Source organism: Penicillium atrosanguineum (genome assembly GCF_028827265.1).
Source record: "Penicillium atrosanguineum strain IBT 20685 chromosome Unknown utg000002l_segment0_segment0, whole genome shotgun sequence".
Classification (NCBI taxonomy): Eukaryota; Fungi; Ascomycota; class Eurotiomycetes; order Eurotiales; family Aspergillaceae; genus Penicillium; species Penicillium atrosanguineum.
This window is the reverse complement of record NW_026623134.1, coordinates 3,150,420-3,169,676: the sequence shown is the minus strand read 5'-3', so window position 1 is coordinate 3,169,676 and position 19,257 is coordinate 3,150,420. Positions and strand designations below refer to the sequence as shown.

At 50.2% G+C, this 19,257-nt stretch overlaps 2 protein-coding genes across 2 annotated transcripts; one reads left to right on the top strand and one right to left on the bottom strand.

The window, feature by feature from the left end:
• Window positions 1–315: 315 nt before the first annotated feature.
• N7443_002982 (uncharacterized protein) lies at window positions 316–14,626 on the bottom strand (the record flags this gene model as incomplete). The annotated part of the gene is made up of 6 exons (XM_056883038.1): window positions 316–471; window positions 540–5,251; window positions 5,301–7,329; window positions 7,399–8,595; window positions 8,650–11,034; window positions 11,087–14,626. 6 exons carry the CDS (start codon window positions 14,624–14,626, stop codon window positions 316–318), a joined length of 14,019 nt encoding a protein of 4,672 aa, XP_056744879.1.
• A 2,124-nt stretch (window positions 14,627–16,750) lies between these two features.
• On the top strand, window positions 16,751–18,316 carry N7443_002981 (lysine N(6)-hydroxylase/L-ornithine N(5)-oxygenase family protein; the record flags this gene model as incomplete). Its single annotated transcript, XM_056883037.1, has 2 exons — window positions 16,751–17,604; window positions 17,695–18,316. The coding sequence occupies 2 exons, from the start codon at window positions 16,751–16,753 to the stop codon at window positions 18,314–18,316; spliced, it is 1,476 nt and encodes a 491-aa protein (XP_056744878.1).
• Between the last annotated feature and the right edge of the window lie 941 nt (window positions 18,317–19,257).

Below are 19,257 nucleotides of genomic sequence, written 5' to 3'. Positions count from 1 at the left end.
ATAAACGAGACTCCGATCATCCGCGATCCGCGTGGGTCTTGGTTGCCCCTCTGGTTCTATGAACATCCATTTATTAGACCGAACACATCCAACGCCAAAAGTACCGTAAAAACAATATATGCACAGGAAAGGAGATGAGCGGCTCGCCCGTAACCAAAACTCTAAACGCTGGAATGAAAATGAAAATGAAAATGAAAATGACTAAAACAAATGGTTCCCAGGGTTGCGGTTGCGAAAGGGAGGAGCAAACCCCCCCCCAATGAGGGTGGTGGTGGTAGTCCGCAATTTCCCTTCTTCCTGGGCTCTCTATCATCTCTATACAATCTCCAAGGTTTCCACCAAGGCGCCCATCTCCTGTCGAACTTTCTCGATCATCTGCTCTGCAGTGGAGTGATCGAGTCGAGCTTCGGGAGCAAAAATTCCAAAGTCCAATCGGGCGTCTCGGATGGCTGCCTCCACATCGATTGTAGGCTGTTAAAACACGTAGAGAAATGCATTAGTGCCGGGTTGTGGTGGATTGCTGGGATCTGTCAACTTACCATGAAGACATCTTGCATCGCTGCCGTGGATCCAACATGTACGGGCGGGGCTGGGCTCAACGAGGCTGCAGTGTCACCGTTGGTGCGCGACTGGTCAGGCCGGCTCAGAATAGATAACCGGAGGCTGGACAGCTTGTCGCGTCCAAGAGGCTTGAATTCCACACGATCGGTGGCGTCCGCGGCATCGGTAGACTCTTTTTCGGGCAGTCGCAGGAAGTTGACACATGTGCTGATTCGCACCCCGGTCCATCTGGCAATTTCTACGAGAGAGACGCCCGAATGCTGGATCATGCTGATCTCATTGATGTCGTCTTGGATCTTCCGAGCGGCAACAAAGAGTGACTCCTGATCGTGGCTAAGCTTGTCGTCCAGACGAAGCGGCACGATGTTGACAGTGGGAGCCATGAGTTCTGACAGCCCCTCCAAATCATGCGACCGATTGGCGAGATACAGCCCGACCACGAGCTGTCTCGGGATCTCCTTACTGTCTACACCCGCCGCAGCGAGGATCTGAGCATGCACTCGAGCATAAACAGCCAGGAAGATCGATTGGACACCGAGGCCCTGTTTCTGGGCGGCTATTTCGACACGAGACATGTTCGAGACTAGACCCGGTCGGTAGTGTTGCTGAATAGCGCCAAAGTCACCCCGGCATTTGCCATTTGCACTATCGATTGAGATCTGGCCCAGGTATTTTTGCCAGAACTGCCGCCGGAAATCCACCGGCGAATGAATCTGTTGGAACGCCACGAATCGCGACAGATCATGGGGTTCCGATCTTGATTCGGACGAGATAGAGCGGCAAAGATAGGCAAATCTGTCCATCATGGATGGAAGGCTTATGGCGTCATATAGTGCATGATGGATCTGCAACGCAAGCGCCGTCCCTTCCGAAGTCTGGCAAGCATGTAATGTAGCTGGCAGCGCGCCAAAGGGCTGCTTGGTATTGGGCGTGACAAGCTCGTCGACATTCTGATGCCAGACAGTCGGGTTGTGTACGTGCTTCAGCACAGCCTGGACATAGGGTAGATGCGGTTCTTTGTCTGCTGGCATAAACACCGTCCGAAGCATGGGTGTTAACTCGGCGAGACGTGCCCATGCACCGTCGAGAACATCCTGGTGCAGTTGTGATGCCAAGTAGTGGAATTCGGGATAGAAGATGCTTGGGTTCAAGGTATGCATAGCAAGGAAGTATGTCTGTCCAGCAGTTGCGGGCAAAACAATCTCAACTTGATCAAGATCAATGCCATAGGATTGTAGGAGTGAATCTGCTTCAATCCCTTCAAGCGATCTTTCGAGGAAGCTGGCAACTTCTGTCGAAGTGAGCTCTGTATGGTGATTGTTCACCGCAATGGCCATCTTCTCGACGGTGCCGGCTCTGAGCATGTCACTCACGGCCAATTTGATCGATTGTTTTTTGAGGAGTGCAGCAACCTTGATAGCACTGATACTGTCCAACCCGAGCTGGAAAATGTTCGCTTCCCTCTCAATCGAATCTCTGGGCACTCCCGACACAACGGCGAGGACATTGCGGATCTTCGACTCGAGCGAAGTCCATGGTTGTTGACTTACGGTCTTGCGGATTGTGCTGTTTTGGACAACCTGTGAAGAGGCGTCTACAGTGAAGAACATGCTGCAAATTTCCATCCTGTCTCCTTCAAAGCCGACAGTCTGCTGGGCGGGCTCATCGATAATGGATGTCAGGACTTTGCCCATCCGTTCCAAGAGATCAAGCGTACCCTTTTCTCCAAGAACATGCCCACTGCAAGCAACCCGAGCCACGAGGTTTGCTCCGACACCTTCAACCTCGACGCAGACTGGATACTCGACGTCTGATGCACCGCCAGTGGACTTGTATAGAGCCAACTCCGGGGTGCTGGTCTCCGATGGCTTCTTCTGGTAGATGAAGAGAGTGTCAAACAATTGTTGAGATCTCGTATCGGGTCTTGCGCGCCGCAATGGGAAATGCTGATGCTCAGACATTTCCAACAGGGTCTCTTGCACATACTTCAGCAGTTCCAGACGAGCACCGTGAAGGATGACTCGCATAGCCGCCGTGTTCATTGTTGGGAACATCACATTTTCAGAGCCAGTCACATTACGGCCAGAGAGAACAAGACCAAAGACCACGTCTAGTTTCTTGACATAGGTAGCTAGCACGAGGGACCAGCAGCTGACCAGAAGTGCTTGCATTGTAATGCCATTGCGCTTGCAAAATGACTCGGCCTTTTCAAAGGAGATTGAGAGCGATTTTTCTGCACGATAAACGACCCGAGAATCTTCCGTGGAGTCTTGTCCTGACGGGAAGGTCACTGGCGTGCAATTGGATAGTGTTGCTCTCCAGAACTTGAGAGCACGATCACCAGAGGACGCGAGAATTTGCTCCAGAATGGCGTCAGGTGGTGAGCGGGCGTAGTCTTCTCCAGCGTAGGATCTGGCAACGTCTTCATGAAGCAGATTGATTGACCAGCCATCGTAAAGAGCATGAGCAATTGACAGAACAAGGTAACGGTCCTCACCATCCACCGCGGACGTTATAGTAAGGAGCGGCTTTCCGGCAAGTTCAGTAGATGCCCTGGCACGTTGAGCTTTGATGACCGAGTCCACGTTTTCTCCATCCAGCTGCACTGCCTGGAAATCGAAGGTGTCTTCGGTGTGGACGACCTGGGCGTAGGAGGCGGAAATTTCCGGATCCCAGACTTCAACAAAGGATGTGCGAAGAATGGGATGGGCCCTCACGACCGCTCTCCATGCTTCTTGAAGCTTTGTGACATCAACATGAGGCTCAATCTTCAAAATGTCATGGTTGTAGTAATGCTGGTACTCGGAGGCAGACATTTCGGCCATCATCGCCTCCTGGATCGGTGTGGCTGGAAGGATTCGAGAGGCACCCTGGGGAACAAGTTCCTCACGATCGAGGAACTCTTTAAGGGCTCTCTCCATCTGACCCAGCAACGGATATGTACCATTTTGTTCCTCGTAGACTGTCTCCGTTAATTGACCCACCATGCCCTTGACACTGCGGTGGCGCATGATAGCGCTAACTGGGAGCTTGATGCTCAGCTTACTCAACCGTGTGGACAATTTGATTGCGTCAATACTGTCGAGTCCAACCTCGAAAATAGATGTATCTTCTCCAATTGACTGCGCGTCTACTCCGGCAAGAGTTGCAATCACATTCCGGATTGTGCAAGCCCGAGGAGTCCATTGGAATAGAGATTCATCACCATTTCCAGAAGAGTTAAGACACTCTTTTGGCTTCTCAATTTCTTCTCCGTTTGGTCGGGCCTCATGCTCGTCCATAAATCCATTCATATACGGTAATTGTTGTTCCGGATTATCTGCAAACTCTGACAAAATTTCCTTGAATGTGGCGAGGATCTGCTGAGCCGCCTTAAGAGACAAGACATGGCCCTTAGCAGCAAGCGTAGCAGTGAGGTATTCGTCTCCATTGCGCACAATCTCAAAGGCCAAGGGATACTCGTGCTGTGCTTCCGAGGCCAAGGGACTCCAAAGGCCATCTGTTGACGAGTCACTTTTGGAGTTTTCTCTTTGAAAGACAAAGAGAGACTCGAAAAGTCGCTCATCGGGATTTTTTCCGAGCCATTTGGAAATATCACGGAGAGCGGTGTATTGGAATGGGATTGTTGCCACGTGGTATTCATGGCACCACTGAGCAACGTCGGACCACGACTTGAGACCATGAAGCTGGAAGTTGCTGGGAATGGTGTTGAACAAAGGGCCAACGACATTTGCAATTCCAATGACATCGATCATTCGACCAGAAGCAATGATACCAAGGGATGGTACAAATGAATAGTGTCGGTAAAGAGTCAATAGCCAACAGGCGTGAAGCACAGCTTGCTCGGTAACATTGAGAGAATTCCTTAGGCGATTCAAATGTTCCGTACTATCAATTCGAATGTTCTCCAGGATGGGGCTGTTGGATTTATCTTCCGACTTTGGCAAAGCCCGACTTTGACGATTGACGAGATGTTCTTTCCAAAATGCCTGCTCTGAGGGGTCTTTGCAAAGGGGGCCTAAATGCAGGACATCCAAGAACCCAGGAGGATGCTCCAAAGCCATTTGGCTGTCAAGGTAGATGTGCGCAACCAGTTCAAGTAGAAGAGCTAAGCTGTTGCCATCGTAAAGGGCGTGAAATATGTTGAGGTTCATCACCGACTTCTCTGGAGAACTGACCACTCCGACCTCCCAGAGCTGTGCAGAGAGATTTCCAAGAGAAGAAATCCATTTCTCAAGGTGCCTTTTGTGTGAGATTTCGATTTCTTCCTCGGAGTCAACCTTTGTCTGGAACCAAGGAAGAACATCCTTCTTCAAGACAGCTTGAGCATAACCATCCGATGATGGCGAAAAGCGAGCTCGCAGCATTTGGACTTGGTCCTGAGCCTGGCTCCAAGCATTTTGCAATTTCTCAAGGACAATTTGGGAGTCGAGTTCAAAGGTAAAGGATGAGCAATACAAGGGTGTCGTGCTCGACAGGAAATGGTAGATAATACCCTCCTGGAGTGGTGTGCAAGGTGCAATTTGCTCAACATCGCTGTCGACCACCCCGATACTCTCTATGACAGAGTGCGAGTGCTTGTGTGCAAAGGCTTCTATATGCTGTCTGGCGTTTCTGTGGAGATTTTCTAGAGAGACAGATGGAGCCGTGGAGATTTTTAGGGCCAATGCCATGCCTGCAACAGTAGGGTCTGCATCCGTATTAGCTAAATGTCTATACAAACAGGCGACTCAACTTACGCTTCATGATCAGGGATGGTTGAGCTTGAGAAAAGCCAGCTTCTCTGAGACTTCTGGAAAATGATATCACCGAAATAGAGTCAAGGCCAAGCTCGTAGATGCTCGACCACGAAGAGATAGCTCCATCAGTTGACCCAATGAACTTGGCCAAGATGGAGATGATTCTTCCTTCCTGCTCAGTCCTCTTTGACCCATCGACAGTCATAGACGTCAATTTCTGAAGATCTTCAGGAGAAAGCTCTTGATAAATGCTCTTCAGGACGTTTATCTCTGCCTTGTTGTTTGCTGATAGAGCGAAACGTGTCATCGGGATGATATGTGTAGGCACCATGTAGCCTGGCAGATGAGTGTGGCAAGCTGCCTTGATCGTGGACAGAAGAGCCCGGTGATTTTCGTCGGCGCAAACTCCAACATTTCGAGACTTGTCAGCATCAACCCTCGTGATAAAGGAGACCAGCTGATCTTTGGTCTGCTTTGGATGCTTGATGACCAGTGTAGCCACTTCATTCAACTCAGGAGTAGCTTGCTTGATGACTTCGTTGATCTCCCCAATCTCAAGCCGCTGACCACGGAGCTTGACCTGGTCGTCGATCCGGCCGAGGAATTGGAAACTGCCATCATATAAGATCCGAACCAAATCGCCTGTTCGGTAAAAGCGATCTCCGTATTCAGGCAGCTCTTGAAAACGTTCTTGGGTGAGCTCCGCACGATTCAAGTACCCCTTTCCGACCAAAGGTCCAGACACGCATAGCTCACCGAGCCCACCGCGCACAACTGGTGTGGAAGTTCCAGGGCGGAAAACATATGATCCCACGTTATCGAACTGTGGCCCAATGTTGGAAGGCTTGTCATTAGCGCGCATTCGTGGAAGCATGGTACAACCGATGGTGACTTCTGTTGGTCCATAGCCATTGTAAATGACTCCATGCTTGCCCCAAGCATCGAGGATCTCTTGCTTGAGGGCCTCACCGCCAGTGATGAATACTCCTCGGCACAGAGAGGGAACTTCATCAGGGTGAACCAATCGTGCCAAGCTGGGTGTCAGATCGATATGTGTAATTTGGAGCTTTTGAATCGTGCCCGGCAAATCCTCAAAGAGAAGATCTCGAGGACATGAAGTCACACAGATTCCAACACTCCAGCTCCAGTATTGTTCAAGAACACTGACGTCGAAGTGGAACGAGGCAAATTGTAGCCATCGGGAGTCTTCGTCCCAGTGTAGAGAAAACAGCCTCTGGAATGCCAACATTGCTTGGACGGCATTGTCATGGGTGATCTCACAGCCCTTTGGTGTACCCGTAGTGCCGGAAGTGTACAGGCAGTAGCATGTGTCAGAAGGTTGGATTTCGCGTGAAAGCACTGGTGGAGCAGATGAAAGGCCTTCAAATAGACCGGGTTCGTCAAGCACTTGGACATCAATGCCGGCAAGACCCTCTAGCTCCGTCTTTCTTGCCTGATTGCAAAGTAGAATCTTGGTTTCGGAATCTTCTAAGATGAACTGCTTGCGAGAGATAGGAGCGCCGGGATCAATGGCCAAATATGCGCAGCCTGCTTTCAAGATCCCAAGGATTGCGATGGAGGCTTCAGGACACTTATCAAAGCAGATGGCTATCATCCCACCAGGGACGACACCCTTGTCTTGCAAGAAGTGAGCAACTCTGTTACCGTCCCCGTCGAGTTCACAATATGACCATGTCTTTTTCTGTAAGCTGTCTGCAGTGGCACCAGTCGCGAATTCGAAAGCCGCTTTGTCCGGAATCCTTTGGGCGTTCTCTTCAACAAATTGGTGCAGCAAAGACAATGAAGTTGGGATTTTTTGCTCCTTGGCTGGGGTGATAGAGAGCAGATCATTTCCAAGACACATATAGTCGTTGGAATCAGACTCGGGTGCAAAGATAGTTTGTTCAAGCAGTTTATCATATTGGCTCAGAAGAGTCATGGCTTGCTCTTCAGGGACAAGGTCGCTCCTATAGCTGATTCGAATCTCAAGATCGGTAGACTGCGGGAGCAACTCGATGGACACAGGGTACTATGTACTGGGTCAGTATCTCTTCTCCTAGTGCGGAAAAAGGAGTTGCGAGGCAAAGGAACAACATACATCGATTTTTGTCGCTTCATCAGCGACAATCCAGGCTGCAGGTCTCTTTGACATAGATGAGAACTTCTGGTAAACAAACAGAGTATCAAAGAGTGGTTCATCACTACCAAGCCATCTTTGAATCTGCGCCAGAGGAGCAAACTGGTTCTTGACCAAAGATGAGTTACTCATCAAGGTTCGGCCCAGAAGCTCACGGTTAGTTCCTTCAATACGCGAAGGCGATGGAACAGTCACCAAGCATGGGAAAACAGCTTCCTGAGCAGCCGCAGATAGACTGCGACCAGAAAGAACAGTTCCGAAAACTACATTTCGCTCTCCTGTGTATGCAGCAAGCAATCGAGCCCATGATGCTTGCGCAGCTGCCTGCAAGGTGACACCGAGCTCACGACAGCGGCCCTCAAGCGTCTTGAGAGGATGCGAGCAGCGAATGGAAGTCTCAAGCAAATCTTTTTTTTCAGTCCGAATAGGGTGCAAGTCTGGAAATTTAGATGAACGGACTTCTGATGCTAGCCCCTGCCAGAATTCTTGGCCGCTTTCGATTTGCTTTTGACTTTCGATGAGGATGGGTCCAAGTGTCGCGGAAATGGCAGCAGGCTTCTTAATGGCCTTTCCTTCATATGCTGCCATGACATCGGAGAAGATCATTTCCAAACTTTGTGCGTCATAGATCGCATGAAGTGCAGCAAAATGGACCACGTCGATCTGCTCACCTGAGTCGACGGTAACTTCCCATGGTGGCTGGTGGAGATTTTCCAGGACTCGCTGCTCTTGGACAGAGCCATTGGAGGTGGCCTTTGAAGTTTCATGCCAAGGAATTTCAAAGCCATCGTGGTATGTGATCATGGCAAATGGGTACTGTTGATCGAGCAGTTGAACGAAACCAGTTCGTAGCATTTCATGTTCAGCTGCAACCTTTGACCAAGCCTCCTTGAGTAGCACTTTGTCCAGAGGTACTTTTGACTTCAAGACCATTTTATTGAAGTACAAATCGCCGTGAGAATGGGTGAACAGTGCCAACATGCCGTTCTGAACGGGTGTGCAGGGTCGCAAAGATTGCACAGCCTGCACAGAGAGGCCAAGCTGGTTACAGACAGTTTGCAGATGGTTGTCCTCGAATGATGAAAAGTCAAATTCATCTTGCTTGTTGCCCTTCTCGCTGATCTCAAGAAGCGAGGCAATTTTTTCAATCGAAGCAGCCTTAGTTAAATTAGTATTGAGCGAAAATCAGGAATTTGAGAGTAGCTCTCATACCTCAAGAATATCACCAGCAGATATTTTGTAGCCCAGTCTGCGAAAGGTACCCGAGATTTGAACAGCGTTGATACTATCCAGGCCCAATTGGAAGATAGTCGTATTGAGGGACACAGCCTCTGTATCAATCCCAGAGAATTGGCAGAGGATATCCCTCAGTGCCTCTTCTTGGTACGACCAGGCACGAATGGGTTCAGACTGTGTGGAAGACATTTGGATTGAATTGACTTGAGAAGAACTTTTCGTTTCAAAGATCTGCAGTTTATCCATGCCAATTGCATGTCTGTCAGAAGCCTGGGCTGAAGGATATTGAGTGGTATGCTCAACAAGAGCAACGAAGTCCTGGGCAAGTTTCTCAGTAGCCTCACGAGTCAAGTGTGAGACTTGGTAATGGAGACAGATGCGAATGCTGTTGTTTGGTTCGTCAGGGACGACCTCGCAGATAAGAGGGAAACCCATGTTTCCTTCATCGCGAACAAGCTCCCAGTATTGCGGATCAAGCTCATTGTTTCTAGTCTGAAGAATGACCAGCGTATCAAAGAGACGAGAGCCTCCTTGAAGTACACGTCTCTGGATGCGACGTAGAGGGCTAAGTTGATGAGGTAAGATATCACTGTTATGCTTCTGCGATAGCTTCAGGACATCTGCATTTGTTGAATGGGATGAAAACTTGAGTCGCACTGGTAGTGTGTTGAAACAAGGTCCAACAATTTGGTCCGCGCCCTCAACAGGAACAGTTCGACAACTGAAAACGTTACCGAAGCAGACATCAGATGAATCGGTATGCAGTGACAGCAACCTTGCCCATGCAGCGTGGAAGATATTCAAGGGTGTCACAGATAGCTCTTTGCATCGCTGTTTGAAGGAGCCGAGAGGAACTTTGAGGTCTGTATTGGTCTGCTGCGAGGTAGATTGGTTTATAGAGCTCTCGGCCTGTTCGGGGGTAGGAATAAGACTCGGAGTCACCCCTGACAGGTATCGGTCCCAATATTGATCGGAAGTATCTGAGCTAGCAGAAACCATGTAATCAATAAATCGATGAAACTGGGTGGGTTCTGGCAGCTTTTGGCCTGCGAGAGAGAGTTGGAGCTCATTTAGCAACTGTGCAATACCTTCTCCATCGTACAGTGCATGGTGAATAGACAACAGAAGGTGTGCGCTCTGCTCAGCGGGACTCAAAAATACAGTTAAGCAGTAGGGAGGGTTGCCGCCGACGGGAGATTGGCACTCAAACTCCGCTTTTCTCTCCTCAACGTGCTGGTCAACTTCGTCGGATATCTCGACTTCAGTCCAAGGCAAGACCGCTTGGCTTAACACCACTTGGGCAAAGGCAAATCGCTTATCGTTGGTTGACCGGAAACAAGTTCGGAGGATGTCATGTCTTTGCAGCATCTGGGACCATGCGGCTCTCAATGTCTCAACATCCGTGGTCACACGAAGTAGCAGATGATTGAAGTAGGCTGAGTCAACATCGGAATCGGAGGCCAGCATCGCTTCCTGCAATGGCGTACATGGATAGATGCGATCGACAGGTATATCTGTGGTATCAAATTCATCCTTGACTGCAAGTACAAAGGTCTCATCCAGCGTCGGCATGGAATTCTCCGCCGGAGGCTGCTCGGCTTTATGTCCATTTGTCAAGCTGGGAACGACTGCAGCCAGCTGAGTGACAGAGCTGTATCTTAGAATCGTCGAAATAGGGAGTCTTCCACAGCCATCATTTTGTAATCTCCGCGACAAGGAAATGGCACTCAGGGAATCCAAACCAAGCTTGTAAAAGGATGTGTGTTTGCGGATATGCTGAAGGCCGACTGCAGTGACAGCTGATAGGGCCCTCGCAATAGTGCTCTCGATATCGGTGAGAGGATCATCAACCTCAGCTACACCAAGCTTGCGCGAGAATATTTTGAGATCTTCCGAGGTCGACCGTTCGAGCTTGTTAAAAATTTTGGCATAATCTCTCCGGTGGGCTTCGGTCATGGGTATCTCATTGACAGAGACAAGAAGGGACGGGATTTCGGAAAATGGAAGCCTCATGGAAATCTCAGAGAAGAGGCGCTCTGTCAATGATTCGAGCTGCACGCTGTCCAAAATCTTCTCTTTAGAGACCCAAAAGGCTGCCAATTGCTGCTGGTTCGTAGAAGGCTCGTTCCAGACAACACTGCAAGCATTCTCAACCAACTCTGACGAGATAATGGCTCGATCTATCTCAACCAGATCGATACACTGGCCATGCAGTTTGAGCTGGTCACGGCTTGGAAGGAGCATGATCGAGCCGTCTGCAAGTAGCCTTCCATATTCTCCAGTCATGAACAGTCGGCCATGCTCACGGTTCTCAATGAACCTTCCCGCATCTGGGATTTTCGTATCAGGAAGAACATTTGCCTTTCAAATAATATTAGTCTTTGCTCGAATAAGCAAATTTCAGAAGACTTACCATTTGATCGCCACCAAAGCATATTTCTCCATATGCGCCGCGGGGAAGAAGGCCGGTGGCAGTCTGATCTGTCACAACCATGGCAAACGTCTTTTTGATCGGCATTTCCGTGTTTCCTGGGGATGTAGATGATGGGAAATTCGGGTAGATAGTGCAAATACCTGTAGCAGGATTGATGGACGCAATTTCAACCCCTGAAATGAAACATGGAAGTTCCTGCTGGCGTTCGAACTCAGAGGTGGAAATTGAAAGGGTTGCCTGAGGAAGATAGCCGCCGATTTGGTCGATGAGAAGGGCAGGAAGGTCGATAAAGATGGATGCCACATGGTCGATCTGTTCCAAGAGAATCTGTGCTTGTTTGAAGGGCAGAATAGAGCCCTGGCAAGTGGCCTTCGCAAAAATTTTGTCTTGTCTGGGCTCAAACTCGAGCAAAAGGGCGAACTCTAAGAATTCCGCAGCCCCAACTTCCCAGAACAAGTCGCGGTGTTCGTCGTTGGACCAAATGCTTTCTTGCCACACGAGCGCCGTGTCGAACAGGCTCAAGTGCATTTCAATACCAGAAGCCTTCTTGATGTCTTGCAAAGGAAGGTTTCCATGCTCCAGAGACTTGAGGTTCATGTTTTGGATTGCCAGTAAGAGATCCGTCACATTTTGCATCTTGCCGAGATCCATGCGCGTAGGAAGCGTTCGAATACACGGTCCCAGGACCGTTTCAATTCCTTTGACCGGCAAGGTACGACCAGAGAAGACCGTACCGAAGACGACATCATCAAAGCCAAGATAGGAAGAGAGAATGTAGCAGTATGCGGCCTGAAAAATTGTCTGTCGGCTCACTCTTAGATGCTGTGATACATCGTTGAGTTTTGATACAGAGACCTCGAGCACCCGGGTGGCCACGTGGGTACTTGCAGAGACGTCAGTTTTTCCATGAAACTTAGGAAAGTTCGCGCCAGAGGCACCTTGCAGTTGATCACGCCAAAATATAGAAGACTCGTTGGTGGATCCGCTCAGTTTATGCTCGATGAAGAAATCAGTTACGATGTTGTATGCAGATTTTGGTGGCAGATCTTCCCCAAGCAAAAGGCGATGAAGATCTTGTAATATTAACTGCCAGGACCATCCATCGTACAAAGCATGGTGAATGTGCACCAGTACTCGGATGTGCTTCTGTGATTCCCTCAGCTGAATCCGAATAGGCTGGAGGAGATCTAGCTCTGCAACCAAAGGGAGATCATAGTCAAACGTGTCGCGCTTTAGAAACAGCTGCTCATTGAGAATTTTTCTTGTGAAGCGAGCATATGAATGATCCTTGAGACCGATCTCCACGAACCCTGATCGCAGCAGATCATTTCGTAGGAAGAGCTGGACAAATGCGTTCTGGACAGCGGTGTAATCAATTGATTTCGAACGTTGAAATTCCAATTCGATCCAGTTACAGTATGCTTTGGCGTCTCGGGCGGTTTCCAGTATCATCGCCTGTTGAATATGGCTACATGGTTCGATCTCAGACACTTGTGCACTCAATCCGAGTGACTCTATCCTTGAAGCACCGGCATCTGCAACTAATTGGCGGATTTTCACAAGGCCTGCTTGGGAAGCCTCGGTTGTCTGCGTCTTCTCCGTATCTCTCGCGAGCTGCCATATCCCCTCCACACAATCAGCTTCCAACAGACGAGCCACGTCCGAAGGAATACCAGCACCCAAAAGATGAGAGGCAAGCCGAATCGCGGCAAGAGAATCGAGACCAGCGGCTGTCAGAGACTCCTCTGGAGAAAGTTTCCTACCAAGCACGTCGACCACACACGAGACGATGGTCTCTTCGATCTCGTCCCGGAACTGCTGTTGATCCACAGATTGTGAAGTACTGCGGAGGCGGATAAAATCAGCTTCCAGGGCCTTGCGATCAATTTTGCCTGATGGTAGCTGAGGAAACTGATTGACCAGGATGAATTCACTGGGGACCATATATCGAGGTAACCATTGACGACAGATATCTCGTAGGGCACGATCAGTGGTACCTTTATCGCTGACAAGAACAAATGAAACCAAGCTTCCGCCACTGACAATGGCAACAGCACTTCGAATGTCCTGGGCTCGGCAAATTACATGTTCAATTTCACCGAGCTCAATCCGCTGGCCTCGGAGCTTGACCTGACCGCTGGAAAGACGGCCAAGGCATTCGATCTCTCCAGAAGGCAACATACGAGCTTTGTCACCAGTCCGGTAAAGTCGACCATATTGGGGACTCTCGATGAATGCCTTGGCGTTCTCTTCAGGCCGATTGATATAACCATCAGCAAGCTGGGGACCGCCCACGACAAGCTCACCAATCTCACCCAGCGGAAGGGGTTGAAGACCCAAGGAAGATTTGTCGTCAAAGTCCATAGACATGATAAAAGCAGAGACTGTTTTGAAAGGCTCGCCAATCAAGTTTACTCGGGAACTGGCCGAGAAGTGTGTGGCCGCGGTACAGTGAATCGCAGCTTCGGTTGGTCCATACATTCCATGAAGAATACCCACCGAGTCCTCCGACTGACCAAACTCCTCCACAACATGTTTGGTGAGCATTTCTCCAATGGTCAGCAGAACCCGCAAAAACGGCGCGGCTGCTCGTGTGCGTAGCAGTTCTCCTGCCACGGTGGGTGTCAACTCCGCACCGTCAACTTTCATTTCGGTCATAACGTGTGAAATGTCCAGCAGCATCTGCTCTCTCTCGGAGCCGATGAGGGTTGCTCCTCGCATAAAAGGGAAGAAAATTTCAAAAACGGAAACATCAAACGTGGGCGATGCAAATTGCAAAAACCGATTGAAATGGGGTATCAAGTCATTATGCGCAAGTAACGATTGGGTAGCAGCCAAATGAGAGACCCCAACGCCTTTGGGGCGGCCTGTAGATCCGGAGGTGTACATGACATAGGCCAGATCGGTAGGGGAGCTATGCACCACCGGTTCTATAAAGTTCGGGTCGTTCGTCTCGTTCGTTTCAATTCCATCCACCTTGATCACAGCCAGATGCTCGTCCTGGGGCATCCTTGTGGCCAGGGCATCCCGAGTAATTACAACGGATGCTGCTACATCCTGGATGATAAATTCTATCCTGTCCGGAGGTGCGTCGGTGTTCAATGGACAGAATGCTCCACCGGCCTTCAAAATTGCCAACTGCGAGATGTACAACTCCACAGACTGAGGCAGGAGCACGGGCACCACAAACCTCTGTGCATGATTAACCTGAGCTGCAGAAGCCGAGAGGATCTTTGCCGCAAGCTTCGAAGACAGTCGATCCAAAGAACTATACGTTAGACAACGAATGCTTCCATCCGCCGCCAAGAATTCAATGGCAGGGGCGGAGTCGTTAGCACCGCTGAGAGCTAGCTTGTGAAGCAACTGTGGCCCTGGCAATATGCACGGTGACGGATTGGAGATGGACAGAGCAGGAAGCTCGGCAGTCGACAGTTCTAGCTGGAAGCCCGACTTTGCAACCTGCTGTTGGACAATTTGCGTTAGCTGGTTTCCCAGCTGCAGCAAAAAGGCCTCGTCCATGCCTGCTGATGAATGCAGCGTGCTCGTTTGGGAGAAGAGATTCAATTTCCACGCCAGAGTAGAGGAGGATACTGCGTGGTCCTGGTCTGATGAATCTTGAATGATTACCGCGGTATTGTTTACTGAAGTCTCAGACAATGCATCCGATGCAACAGGACGGATCGTCCGGGCTATCAAGTCTGCTTTAACGGGAGACTCGTTCAGTAGAAACACGGGATGATCTTCGGCTGTGAACGATCGCAATAAAAGGGCCCAGCAAAGAGCGACCAAGTTGGCGGGAATACGACAATGATCCACCGGGCATGAAATTATAGCGCGGGCAGCGCTTTCATCGCCCGTGACGGCCGGGAAGGTAGTAAATCGCTCCATCGGAGGACAGGTAGGGTTCCACTTCGGGTCAATAGAGCATCCTCGAATGTTGCTTATAGACTGCTTATTGCGTGCACTGTGAGTGGCTGCTCGGGCCCGATGGTCTGCGACTATATGCAGAGGGAGCCGCGAAGCAATGACCAAGGCGTCTGACAGAAAGGGCCCGTGGTTTGAAACTAGTGATGGATGGGAAGGGAACCTGTAAAAAGCGCGAGCAGATGAGGGGTCCAGAGGTCGTGGATTTCCAATCGTGGAGTCCGATGATCTGCTGGTCGCAGACACCGAGACAAGCGCCAAAAAGAACACTGTGGATGCCTAGCTGGGAAGCAAGCTCCGAGCGCGAGACCCTCTTGGAGACCGATTATTTTTATTTTGATGTGCCTATAACTTATGTATTACCTGAATCAATGAATAAAAAGGTAAAAGTTGCCCTACGAACCTTAGAATTATTGTTTAATTGTTTTATAATTCTTCTCGGCAACCGCTGCAATATTTTCCCCCACTAGCCACAGCATGAAACGGCTCGATGGAATGTGGGCCAAGATTGTTTTCATGACCGGTTCACGGGTACACAAGTTGGATGACGTACGTAATCTCGCACGAAGTCTGTCATTTTATTTTTTCTACTGTAAGGGTTTCCTCATAGGGAAAGTAGAGTACATGGAAGAATAGAATTATTTGATAGAACGTTGGAAACTGTAAGAGAAAAGAGAAGGAAGATGGACGATCCTACGTTGTACGGTGCGTACGATGCCCGTGCTCATTTGCAACCCCACGTTTCGGGAAAAATCAACGAGAGTCAAAAAAAAAAAAAAAAAAAGAAAAAGAAAAAAGAAAAAAAAGTTAAAATTAAATTTAAAAGCAAAACAAAACAATAAAAATTCAAAATAAAAAACCGGACTCGCGGTGAAGCCTCAGGAGTCCTTTTCCCAGAGCCCCTCCCCCCACTTCCACGAATTTTCCCTCGCCCAGTGCGTTGCCAAGCCACCTACGCGGAGTCACTGGTACGCGCACCTTGACTAGCCGGACGCCCTCCGCTAGATGTACTCTCTACCCAATTTTCCCGATGTCGGGCATCTGCGGGTAGCGTTTAGCCTTCTTGCTTTTGGTTTTCGTCATCTTGCTTTCATTTAATGGGTTTTCCGATTTGGGAACCTGCAAGGTTGTCCCTTGTGCAGGAACCTGTTGACTCGCAGGTGGGGAACCGTCGCTCTGTTGGTGTTTAGGAACATAACTAGAAGCAGGAGATATATAAGTTGTGCCGTTTCCCGGGATTCGCCTGGGATAAACGAAGGACAGTGGAGACTGATTGATAAATGGAACCTTTGGAAAATAATACGCCCATCTTCCCAGCAACAGAAAACGCCCAGACGTCGTATCCACATGGTGATTTTTTTTTATCTGATCCGCTCCCGAAATCTGGTGAATAAGATCTCGTCATACCACTTCACTCGAGTTTTCCTTAGCTCCGAGAACCTCCCTGGTGGAACCGGAAACGTATCGTACGGCACGTCAAGTTGAATCCCCATTCGCTTCGATCCGACTGTGCCCAGGAACAGAAATCTCCGGAGAGTGGGACCTGCTGATGAGATCGGCTCGCTTTTGTACATAACCGACGCTTATTGCCTGAAGCTGCTCTCATTTTTTACATTCTGCAACAGCTTAGCTTCTTGGTTCTCTGGTCCTTGGTTCCTGAAGCCCGGGCTCTATTTACCTCTTCTACCTTTTCCCTACTTGTCCCCTCGAGCTTGAACCATGGAGCCTATGTCCCGAAAGTCCGAGCTGCCCTTTGTCGACACGCAGCCGCGTGGGCAGCCAGCTGCTGCTCGCTCCATGCTGCGCGCGACCCCCTCCAATGAGATGCACGACTTGCTCTGCGTGGGCTTCGGTCCTGCCTCTCTAGCAATTGGTATCGCCCTGCACGATGCCATTGACCCAGCCCTTAACCGTAACGCCCCAGCCGGCTTCAAGCCCAAGGTGTGCTTCCTCGAGCGCCAAAAGCAGTTTGCCTGGCACTCTGGTATGCTGGTCCCTGGCTCGCGCATGCAGATTTCCTTCATTAAGGACCTTGCCACCCTCCGCGATCCTCGCAGCAGCTTCACCTTCCTGAACTATTTGCATAGCAAGGACCGCCTTATCCACTTCACCAACCTGGGCACTTTTCTGCCCGCTCGTATGGAGTTTGAGGATTACATGCGCTGGTGCGCCCAGCGGTTCGAGAACGTTGTCTCCTACGGCGAGGAGGTTGTGGAGGTGGTCCCCGGCAGCAAGACCGACGGCAAGGTTGATTTCTTTATTGTTCGCTCGCGCAACTCTGAGACTGGCGAGATCTCCTCCCGGAGAGCTCGCAAAGTCGTCGTGGCTCTGGGTGGCAAGGCCAAGATGCCCCCAGGCTTCCCCCAGGATCAGCGCATCATGCACTCTTCCAAGTACTGCACCGTCCTCCCTACCGTTTTAAGGGACGAGACCAAGCCCTACAACATCGCCGTTGTTGGAAGTGGCCAGAGCGCCGCAGAGATCTTCCACGACCTGCAGCGCCGCTATCCTAACTCCCGTACGACTCTGATCCTTCGTGATACCGCCCTGCGTCCCAGTGACGATTCTCCCTTGTATGTTTTACCCATTAGAACACCACCTGACCAAAAGCTACATATATATATATATATATATATATATATATACTAACGAAGTGATTCCAGTGTCAATGAGATTTTCAACCCCGAGCGCGTGGACAAGTTCTTCAAGCTGCCCACGGAAGAGCGCCACAAACGCATTGCTACCGAGAAGGCCACCAACTACAGTGTGGTTCGCCTTGAGCTGATCGAGGAGATCTACAACACCATGTACCTGCAGCGCATCAAGAACCCCGACCAGACCCAGTGGCAACACCGCATCCTGCCTGAGCGCAAGGTCGCACGCATCGAGCACCACAACCCTGCCAACCGCATGCGCATCCACGTTAAGTCGATCGAGGACGAGCCTACTGAAGGCAAGGAAATCCTGGAGGTGGATGCTATCATGGTGGCCACTGGCTACCAGCGCGACGCGCACGAGCAGCTGCTAGAGCAGGTGCGTGCCTTGCGGCCTGCCGGCCAGGCGGCTTGGGCCCCCGGCCGGGATTACCGCGTCAGCCTAGATGGCAGCAAGGTCAGCCAGCACGCTGGTATCTGGCTGCAGGGATGTAACGAAAAGACCCACGGCCTAAGCGACAGCCTTCTGTCCATCTTGGCGGTTCGCGGTGGCGAGATGGTCAGCTCTGTGTTCGGAGAGCAGCTGTCGGGAGCTCTGGTGCAGGACACCCGGTTGCGCGCCATGCTGTGATTTATTTTTGTTTGTTTTGAATTACTTTAGACACCCCGTCCTGTTACTCTAGATCCTTGGATTTAATGAATGATGCTCCAATTGATCCCTACTCCTCTCCCTAAAAAGAATTACTGGGAGGGACTCTGCAGCCTGATACACTTTCCCCCAAATCTCTTCCCACACTGAAAACTTTGCACATGGATGAAAGGACTGAAGTGTGGAGCCCCTAAGAAACCCAAGACCAGAACCAAGACATGGCAATCCTACTGGGCAGAGCTTGAGGGGTACTTACCAACCCTTCATGTATTGCACTTGTACCTGAAACCGCTGAACGCCATCTTCACCAGCGAATATAGTACCTACGGCTGGAAGCGACAACCACGCTGATCACGACCCGATCATGACCAAATATTCTGACGATCGGCAATGCTAAGTAGCTCGGGTCCAAACCGAAAGGACCAGACCCTCAAACAGTAGACACGGAGACCATAGAAATTACACCGATTCCCTAGATACACCGATTACATACGGTACAGCACCCGAGACATTGAGTGGGTCCAACTGCGTGGCGCCATCAGATAACTTGTGAATTTTTTTTATCTGATCAGAAACTCCGATTTCCGGTCCGTGGTATGTAGCACCGCCTCGTATTTGTGTGGCAACTGTCGGTCTTGCTTGTTCCGTCTGGCGACATGTTCCTGATCTGGCCACTCTGACATCCCATCCGGACTGGGTCCGCAGACCATACCCCGTCAATCTTTTACCTACTACGTGTCTAGCGAGATGGAGCCGTCTCCTGGCAGGTTTCCTCCTGGTCGTTCCGGCTACCGGGGACCCGCTACCAGGCTAATGGCCCGACAATGTGTGGCTCTAGGATTTCTCCCTTAAATGGGGCACTTTGCGTGTGCCCTAGGTGGTATCCTATATGCTTGTTTTGGTTGAAAAAGCCTAGAACTGGC